At 38.3% G+C, this 10,590-nt stretch overlaps 1 protein-coding gene across 4 annotated transcripts in view; it reads left to right on the top strand.

Annotated features, from left to right (window-relative positions):
* Nucleotides 1-10,590, top strand: part of LOC110465451 (sperm flagellar protein 2-like) — a 58,697-nt gene that overhangs the window by 26,024 nt on the left and 22,083 nt on the right. For all 4 annotated transcript variants that reach the window (XM_021521264.1, XM_021521262.1, XM_021521263.1 and 1 more), the window contains 14 exons: nucleotides 720-861; nucleotides 980-1,057; nucleotides 1,601-1,667; nucleotides 1,776-1,913; nucleotides 2,163-2,311; nucleotides 2,685-2,812; nucleotides 3,422-3,488; nucleotides 3,982-4,308; nucleotides 4,661-4,899; nucleotides 5,336-5,537; nucleotides 6,531-6,732; nucleotides 7,065-7,151; nucleotides 7,421-7,559; nucleotides 10,236-10,443. In XM_021521264.1, the coding sequence (XP_021376939.1) occupies nucleotides 720-861; nucleotides 980-1,057; nucleotides 1,601-1,667; nucleotides 1,776-1,913; nucleotides 2,163-2,311; nucleotides 2,685-2,812; nucleotides 3,422-3,488; nucleotides 3,982-4,308; nucleotides 4,661-4,899; nucleotides 5,336-5,537; nucleotides 6,531-6,732; nucleotides 7,065-7,151; nucleotides 7,421-7,559; nucleotides 10,236-10,443 (2,173 nt within the window). The remainder of the gene's footprint in view (nucleotides 1-719; nucleotides 862-979; nucleotides 1,058-1,600; nucleotides 1,668-1,775; nucleotides 1,914-2,162; nucleotides 2,312-2,684; nucleotides 2,813-3,421; nucleotides 3,489-3,981; nucleotides 4,309-4,660; nucleotides 4,900-5,335; nucleotides 5,538-6,530; nucleotides 6,733-7,064; nucleotides 7,152-7,420; nucleotides 7,560-10,235; nucleotides 10,444-10,590) is intronic.

Below are 10,590 nucleotides of genomic sequence, written 5' to 3'. Positions count from 1 at the left end.
AAATTGTGAATTTCTTGACCCTGGGGTCTCACGTTTCCCCCTGGGGAGGGGGTAAACTTTACTATAGTTTATATAGGGAAATCACATTTTGGACCAACATTTGTTTAATTTCCATTGGAAGTAATTCAATTTGGGTTAGCATTATCAGTATTTGGTAGCAGTTTGATAATAAGCACATACCATCTCTGACTGACCCTCAGGGGCTGATGGGTGGGGCCAAAAAGGGTTGAATTGACTGAAATTTCAAAAATCTTNATGGCAAATGATACTTTGAATATTACATGTTAATAACTTGATTGGAATTATAACCTTGAGTTGACAGTTTGATACTTTGAAAATTTTGAGCCAGCCCTACCCCCAAGGGCTGTAGGGTGGGGCTCAAGGGAGTCAGTGTGCTAAAATTTCTTCATTTTCCTTGTTTAGAATCAGAGGTGCTAGTTTCAAATCCTTTTTAGTCTGAAATCTGTATGCTTGATATTGAATAAGGTGGTTTTATTGTTTTTTGTCACTTTGAAAAATATTTCTGTTCATGTTAAAAAAGAAATCAACTCTCTGTATAAATATATCAGGTGACCGTTAAGGCCCATGGGCCTCTTGTATTTAAATATGTTTACCTTGGTCCACTTTTAAAGTTAGATTAATACCAGATGAGCAATACATATACGTGGTCATTTAGCCTCTTGTGCTAGACACTTTTAAGTGTTTTATTTTCTGTTTAGAATCACTCGTTACCTGGATGCCTGGCCCAAGCTTGAGAAGTGGTACTTCAAGTTTGGTACTCTCAGCAAGGTAGACGCCTCTCAAGGTGCTCACTCAGTGTTCCTAGAGGTAGAGAAGGTCCTCGAGGATACGATGAACAGGGTAGGTACTGATTTATCTCTGGCATCATGGAATTTATTACCTGTTCCTTACAAAGTTTTATACATTTAAACTACCATCCTATATACATTATAATTATGTCCCTGTTTTTCACTTTAAGCTACAAGGCATAAAGGAACCGGAGAGCTCTGCAGCACCTGCTGAGATTACGGAGCCTGTCGTAGTGAAAGAGGAACCGGTGGGTAGATAATATAAGTTCCTGGGGTAAAATCATAAATATCAAATCTCAGTGTTAATTCATATCAATAATTTATTATCAAAATATTGGAAGTAAGCTAGTAAAGGAGTGATGATTTAGCAGGAGACTAAACCTTTATGTAACAGTGGAACTACATTCAGTACTGATTTAGCAGGAGACTAAACCTTTATGTAACAGTTGAACTACATTTAGTACTGATTTAGCAGGAGCCTAAACCTTTATGTAACAGTGGAACTACATTTACTACTGATTTAGCAGGAGACTAAACCTTTATGTAACAGTGGAACTACATTTAGTACTGATTTAAGAGTGATTAAATAAAGGGAACTATGGTCATTAATGATATTACCCTTATCCAACATTCTTGAGATATTCCGGTAATAATTAAGTCATTCCACCTGGCAACATAGGTATTTTGAGAAAATGTCTTTTCCATAACGTGTTTGTAATAATGTTGTTATAGATTTTGCTGAATGTTTTTGAAATCTGTGAATTTATGTTTGCGTTTACTTTGTTTTTCAGCCACCGCCGCCACCAGAACCTCCAAAGGAGGAAGTAAAAGAGGATGTGAGACCGTCCTCTAGAAAAGGTAATGGGAATCTAATTATTAATGTAAACAATCTTCATCTCATTAAACAGTGGTTACCACCTTATCAATTACACATCTTGTAAATACTTCTATTTCCCTGGTTTATAGGATCAGGGAAGAAATCTGGGTCGCGACCTTCATCAAAGGAATCAAGGAGCAAATCACCCAAGGACAAAAAAAGTGCCTCTCCAAAACGAGGAAGTGGCAAGAAATCAGATACTGGAAGTGCCAAGAAAGGCAGCAGGGGTAAGCTCTCCAACTAACTTAACAAGTCTCATTACAAACTCTTAACCTTCATGTTTTGGTAGTTTGATTTACATAGTATAGCAATAGTAATTTAAAATTGAAATCAAAGTGTATTAGGTTTTCTACATAGTGAATGTTTAAATGTAAGCTAATATCAAAGTGAGCTGAGAATGTATTGAAGGATTGTTAAGCTTGAATTAAGGTTGGTCTGAACTAAACAATGACATGAATTGTATTTATCTTTTTTAGGATCTTCACCTAAATCTAGGACAAAATCCGGAAAGAAGGGCAAGACTCCTGAGCCTGAGCCTGAACCAGAACCAGAAGAGCCCAAGGGACCTCCACCCCCAGAACCGGGTTCAGAGGAGTGGGAGTTCGTCGGCCTCAAACTGGCAGATGTGAGTTCACTGAGGCTTTCACTATGTTGTACATGGTGTTAACACTGGTTAATTTGATTATAATAGTAATGGAAAGATTGGACAAATTTATGGTCATTTAATTACTGCAAATATTGCATAAAATAGTTATCATAATAGCAATGATATTAGACTATAAACAAAAATGTTTGTATGAGATCCCTTACCATAAAAAAAAAAAAAAATGAAAATTTATAAGCTGTGCACACTGGATAAAAAAGTGATAATGTCTGGCACTATTGCCAGATCAGGCATGTCTCCTCAGACTGCACCTGTCCAATCAACAACGAATATCTGATAATGTTATGTCCTCTTTCACTGTATGTGACGTGGTTGATGCGTTTGTCTCCCGTAGGAGATTGCTACTATCCTTGCCGACTACTGGGAGTCTACAGAACAGACCTATGTCAAAAACTCAAAACATGTATTCCGCAAGGAGAGGGAGGAGCGAGAAAATATTTATAGATATTTCTATCAAATTAGGTATGTATAGAAATGGGAGTACTAATAGTAGAAGTATTAGTTTGTCCATTTGTACATATGAAATTCAATTTTTGCGGTTCACATGAAGTTGTGGACAAATTGCTTGTGTAGTAGGAATGTCCTTTTTTAGAATGATAATTACATAATCTGAAATAACTTGACCTCCTAACCTTGACCATATGTACCATAACAAACAATTTCAAAAACTCCAAAGCATCATGGGAAAGTGTTCTTCAAAATGAAAATGCTTGGCTGCCATATTGGTTTAGAAATTTCAGTAATGAAATAAAATTGGTTTTATAATACTGTTGAAGTTTTTTTGTGTGGGGTTCTAATTTTCACGACTTTTGTGGTAACACTTCTGCAAAAATATATCCTGTGAAATTACTGGTAATAGCAAATTAATCCATCCTTTCCATAGCACTATGTGTATCTTAAGCTTGTTTTGAGCTAACATATGGTGTCCTATTGAAGGCTACTTTATGACTTTATCATGAAGTATAATGCAATCTTCCATTTTCAAAAAACGCTACACTTTAAACCAGCTAAAGCTTTGAGCTGTTACTTGTATTGTTGACCAATCAGGGTTAAACATGCTTTGTGTTGCAGGAAAGATTTCCTGGCCTTCCTGCGGAGACCTGACAACAAACAGGTCTACGAGGCTCAGTGGCAGAAGGTCAGTTTGAAAACGAAAATATCACTAACATATTTTATTTAATACATGGAGGTCTGGAGATTAATTATGGAGAAAATTTATCCCAAATTCAGTCGCTACAAGAGTGAAACTTCAAGCATAAACAAGGAAAATAATTCATTCATTTGCTGTGAAAAGTAAAAAATGCTCCACATATTTTAGTATTGTTTGATTTATACATATCACATGGACTTAGGTTTATCATACTGCCTATGTTATTGGTCATGATGTGTTATCAAGAAAATGAGTATACTATGGTAAATAAGTGAGTCTCTTCAAGTACTGGCCACCGCCTGAATTCGAGGAGACTCTTATTAACATTGAGAACTAAATTTTTGCCTTCTGTTTAAAGGTATAAAAAATAGTTATGTAATTCTAATTATTCCCCCCCCCCTCCCCCCCCCAAATGAAACTAAATATTCAAAGTGATGTAAAACGGGAAGCCATAATTACACTCTATATCATGTGTCCACAGGAGTATAATGAGGTGCCGGACGACATGAGAGACGACGAGGAGACGAAGACAGAGCTACACCAGCGTGTAGACGACCTGCGCGAGGACCTCTGGTCTATCTGTGATGCCCGTAAGGCACAGTCAGAGACAGAACGAGAGAACATCATTGGTGACGGTTGGCTTGACGACCGTCTGGGTGTGCTGAGTAACTACTATATCACTCAGATGCAGGGAGAAGTTGACCGGTACCAGGACACTGTCCGAGTGATGAAGGATTACTACCGTGGTATGGAAGGAACCATGCCTGATGAACTCAGCACCAACTTCAGCAGGATACCCCTTATTGAGGTCAGTGTCAGAGTAATCAATGTTGTGCCTGATCAAATTTAAGGGGAAAATTGTGTAAATTTTTGTATCTTCAAGGCTTTCAGTTGACCTTTTACATTTAGCTGTTTCAGAAGTCAAATTACCATTTCCATGAAATCTGAAGAGTCAAATAACGTAAGAGTCAAATCTCATTTTTGTGAGTCAATAACATACACTCAAGGGTCTGCTGAAAGCCTTGACCTTAATCAAGATTCATATCAGTAACATCAAAATGCTGCTGCAAACCGTTAGATGTCTGGTAAATCAATTGGATGACTCAGGTAGGACAGCTATATACATGTGTGTACTAATATGCAAGCTTTTGCGTACACAGTTGCCAACAGACCGTCCAGACTCCCCAGAAAAGTCTGCCAGTGAGACAGCCCCCAGCCCTCCAGCCACAGAGGAACCACCACGTACACCCAAATCTGGTGATCGACCTCGTTCAAGTCGATCCAAGTCACCAAAGGAACGGAAATCAAGGACACCTTCTGGCAAGAAACGTGACAAGAGCAAGGAGAAGAAAACAGAGTCTGCTGAGCCGTCACCTACGGAGGAGACTGGGCGCAAAAGGTAGAGCCCCATATAAACTGTTTATACAACGTATATTGTTGCTTCTTTATGATGAATATCCACTTTCTTTGAAAAGAATAATAATAATAGAAATATAATCTGGTATTTTGTAACATATTAGCAAATCGAAACCAATTGGAGGCACAGTAGTCTAGTGGTAGGGCGTGGGGCTCGTGACCGAAGGGTTGTGGGTTTGAGTCACGGAACTGTGTTGCATCTTTGAACAAGATACTTTACTTTGCTTGTTCCAGTCTACTCAGCTGTAAATGAGTTTGTGGTTGGGCAGTGTTAAAATTGTTGAATGTTAGCGCCTAAATGGCAGCACTGGCTGAATGCTCTCCAGGGAGTTGAGAAAGATATTGGCTATTGGTACAGTATATAAGAACCTTGAATAATCATAATTATTAATAAAGACCATGTTGGTATGTCGCTGCAGGATCCCATTGGTACCTCGACGACCAGTATCACCTGATGCTGATGCCAAGGCTGGGGGTGCCTCCGGTAAGGACAAGAAAGACAAGAAGGGGGGAAAGAAGGATGAGACGAGTGGATCTGAGAGTCCTGCGCCTCCCATGGATCCTGATGAGAAACTCATCTTTGATGCCTTCCAGACAGGCACATCAGCCTTGGGTCAGATTGTAAGTGTTGGTAATAAATGCCGCAGATGTAGAATATATCTGTTTTATTTGGCAAACAACTGAGAAAATTAGTTTATAAAAAAAATTGAACATATTCTTTTTAATTTTCTAGTTTTTATGGAAAATCTTCAGTTCATGAACATTGGCATTTAACTTTTGAAATATGTGTTAATTGTTCCTTTCAAAAAGCAAACTACATTTGATTTTGACAGTAATGGTGCAATGCATTTAAATTGTGATAGAAAGAAACATAAAATAACCACAATTTTTGATACAATGTAGTTATAAGTTCCCACATGACTCTAATGTTAGATTTACATTAAACAGAGGTTTTATTCACCTATTGCCATTGTTTGAGCGAAACATTTTAAGACTCTTTCATGCCCAGAGGTGTAAGATAGGGAAATCCAGAGAGTGGAATTTCCCTATACTACACCCTTAGGCATGAAAAAGTATTTTTATTCCATTCCAACTACCAGAATAAGCTCAGAAACCATGAAAATAAGTTTGGACTGGCTACTATTTTGATAATATCAATTCTCCCCTGAACTTTTTGACAAAAATGAATCCGTCAGCAACATTTAGCATACCCCATATTTGCAAACAGAGTTTGTGCAGAAAAAATAATATCATCTTTCCAATATGTACAGTAAATATATTGTAAAGTCGTTTTTTCGCATTGCAGCATCACTTTTCCAAATTCGTGACGTTATGTCCTTGTTGAGCCATTGTGACGTCACGTCACGAGAAATGGGGTGTAAGATAGAAATTTCTTACACTCCTTACTTACCCTAGACAGCTCTATCTTACACATACAGAAATGAGAGAATAACATTTCTTTATAAGAAATGAATCAGGTTGTTTCCTGAGGGAAAAGCCTGAGGGCAACATGATACATGTATATGCTTTTCTCATATAAAGGCAATAGATGTGTTATTATACAGAAGACGGGGTATTATAATAAACATTGATGATATTTTTCTATTTTTCCAGCTTCAATCTGAGTATGCTGCTAAAGAGGCTCAGGAAGAGGCTGAGAAGAAGAAAGATGAAGAGAGGGAACGAGAGAAACAAGCGGCTGCAGCTGCTGCAACAAAGGCCAAGGGCACCAAGGATAAGGGAAAGAAGGGCAAGAGTCGCAGCCCCTCACCCAAGAAAAAGAAGGACACAGATTCACAGGCAACTCCAACTCCTTGTAAGTCCGATAATTGAGGGATATATCACATCAATAGAATTTTCATTATTGTATATTTGCTAATGTTCATGGAGTAAATTCAGACCAAAGTGAATGTTGCATGATTAGGAATTGTGTACTTACATGCCTAAAAAATTGAATGAAAAAATGAATCTGTTGGTATTACAGTATATGTGGCTTTCTGATCCTGTCTATATGTATTTGGCTGTGCGATTGATCCTTTCTCTCAATAACTCGTTATTTATTTTATTTTTAGCACTTCATTGTTATATTTTTAATGAGCCTCTGTGTGTTATACTTTCTCTGTCATGGTATGTCGCTGTGTTTTGAAGCGGAGGACCTGAGTGAAGAAGACAAACAGAAGAAGGAAACAAGAGAGAAGATGAGGGAAGAATACTTCTTTGCCATCCAGGAGGAGGGTAGGTTCAATTTCTTTGTCAAATATACATACACTTGAATGAACTTTCTCTCCCTTTGATGTTACAAAGAGAAATAGAAAATTCTAAAAAAAAAATTCAATGTGCTGAGTACCTTTGGAGATCGTGATCCAAATGACATATTCTCCAGTGTTGTTTGGAATTAAGAAATGGTAACCAAATATACATGCTTATCCCTCTCAGAAATATGTCTGAACAGTAGGCAGTTTTCATTGAAATGAGTAATATACAGGGCTGATTTGTTTATACAGAGCAAGCATGTAAGACACGTCTGGATCTGATCAAAGCACATGCTGTTGGAGTGCTACAGGACCTGAAGAGTAAGGCTGACAACACCTACAAGGATATGAATGACTGGCTCGGTGCCAGGTTCCTCAAAGAGATGGAGAGGTTAGTCGTAAAATATTTCTGATTGTTTGACGTACAACACCTCTGATTGTTTGACGTACAACACCTCTCATTGTTTTGACATACAACACCTCTGATTGTTTGATGTACAACACCTCTGATTGTTTGGCTTACAACACCTCTGATTGTTTGACGTACAACACCTCTGATTGTTTGACATACAACACATCTGATTATTTGACATACAACACCTCTCATTGTTTTGACATACAACACCTCTCATTGTTTGATGTACAACACCTCTCATTGTTTGGCGTACAACACATCTGATGGTTTGACGTACAACACCTCTGATTGTTTGACGTACGACACCTCTGATTGTTTGACGTACAACACCTCTGATTGTTTGACGTACAACACCTCTGATTGTTTGACGTACAACACCTCTGAATGTCTTACCTGCAACACCTCTGATTGTTTGACATACAACACCTCTCATTGTTTGATGTACAACACCTCTCATTGTTTGGCGTACAACACATCTGATGGTTTGACGTACAACACCTCTGATTGTTTGACGTACAACACCTCTGATGGTTTGACGTACAACACCTCTGATTGTTTGACGTACAACACCTCTGATTGTTTGACGTACAACACCTCTGATTGTTTGACGTACAACACCTCTGATTGTTTGACGTACAACACCTCTGATTGTTTGACGTACAACACCTCTGATTGTTTGACGTACAACACCTCTGATTGTTTGACGTACAACACCTCTGATTGTTTGACGTACAACACCTCTGATTGTTTGACGTACAACACCTCTGATTGTTTGACATACAACACCTCTGATTGTTTGACGTACAACACCTCTGATTGTTTGACGTACAACACCTCTGATTGTTTGACATACAACACCTCTGATTGTTTGATGTACAACACCTCTGATTGTTTGACGTACAACACCTCTGATTGTTTGACGTACAACACCTCTGATTGTTTGACGTACAACACCTCTGATTGTTTGACGTACAACACCTCTGATTGTTTGACGTACAACACCTCTGATTGTTTGACGTACAACACCTCTGATTGTTTGACGTACAACACCTCTGATTGTTTGACGTACAACACCTCTGATTGTTTGACATACAACACCTCTGATTGTTTGATGTACAACACCTCTGATTGTTTGACGTACAACACCTCTGATTGTTTGACATACAACACCTCTGATTGTTTGACGTACAACACCTCTGATTGTTTGACGTACAACACCTCTGATTGTTTGACGTACAACACATCTGATTGTTTGACATACAACACCTCTGATTGTTTGACGTACAACACCTCTGATTGTTTGACGTACGACACCTCTGATTGTTTGACGTACAACACATCTGATTATTTGACATACAACACCTCTGATTGTTTGACGTACAACACCTCTGATTGTTTNACACCTCTGATTATTTGACGTACAACACATCTGATTGTTTGACATACAACAACTCTGATTGTTTGACGTACGACACCTCTGACTGTTTGACGTACAACACCTCTGATTGTTTAACGTACAAGAAGGTACAACACATCTGATTGTTTGATGTACGACACCTCTTGATTGTTTGACGTACAAGGACGTACAACACCTCTGATTGTTTGACGTACGACACCTCTGATTGTTTGACGTACAACACCTCTGATTGTTTGACATACAACACCTCTGATTGTTTGATGTACAACACCTCTGAATGTCTTACCTACAACACCTCTGATTGTTTAACGTACAACACCTCTGACTGTTTGACATACAACACCTCTGATTGTTTGACGTACAACACCTCTGATTGTTTGACATACAACAACTCTGATTATTTGACATACAACACCTCTCATTGTTTTGACATACAACACCTCTCATTGTTTGATGTACAACACCTCTGATTGTTTGGCGTACAACACATCTGATTGTTTGATGTACAACACCTCTGATTGTTTGACGTACGACACCTCTGAATGTCTTACCTACAACACCTCTGATTGTTTGACATACAACACCTCTCATTGTTTGATGTACAACACCTCTGATTGTTTGACGTACAACACCTCTGATTGTTTGACGTACAACAACTCTGATTATTTGACATACAACACCTCTGATTGTTTGACGTACGACACCTCTGATTATTTGACGTACAACACATCTGATTGTTTGACATACAACAACTCTGATTGTTTGACGTACGACACCTCTGACTGTTTGACGTACAACACCTCTGATTGTTTGATGTACGACACCTCTTGATTGTTTGATGTACGACACCTCTTGATTGTTTGACGTACAAGGACGTACAACACCTCTGATTGTTTGACATACAAGGACGTCTCTCATCAGTATTGTCCACCATCTGTCCTCATCATTTTAGTAATGTAATCTTGATATTCAAGGTAGTGTAGATTAACTTGATGCTGTTTTTGGGAATCCTTTTGAAATATCATCCATCCTGGCCTTACTTGATTAATTTTTGATGTACACACACATGTTAAAGAAAAGTTGATTTCTAAATTGAGAATAACAACAGAATTTTCTTTTCTTTACACACTCTTGAAGTTTTATTTCTAGTCTACCCAGCGTTAATAACAGGTAACAGCTCTTAACAGGCCACATATAACGAGAAAAGACTTGACTTTTAACTATTTGTTTTTCAGTATTGACCAGATGTCTGAGGTGATGAGGAATGCCATTGAAAACAAACAGAAACTGAAGCAGGAGCTGGTCCTAAACCAGGAAGATTTCCTCCTCAATGAGGGTCTGAAGGTTCTGAAGTCACCCTTACCTCAAACACCGCCCCCTCCTGTGGAGCTGGCTACAGTGGAAATGTTCACGGTGGAACAACTCAGCAGCATGTATAAACAGGTAATGTTTAATGAGCCTGTATAAACAGATCTCCAACCCCATGGTCTGTTTATATGTGTATTATGTCATATATACAGATCTACAACCCCATGGTCTGTTTATATGTGTATTATGTCATATATACAGATCTACAACCCCATGGTCTGT

The sequence above is a fragment of the Mizuhopecten yessoensis genome, unplaced genomic scaffold (assembly GCF_002113885.1).
Source record: "Mizuhopecten yessoensis strain PY_sf001 unplaced genomic scaffold, ASM211388v2 scaffold11079, whole genome shotgun sequence".
Classification (NCBI taxonomy): domain Eukaryota; kingdom Metazoa; phylum Mollusca; class Bivalvia; order Pectinida; family Pectinidae; genus Mizuhopecten; species Mizuhopecten yessoensis.
This window is presented reverse-complemented; position numbering and strand designations above follow the sequence as displayed.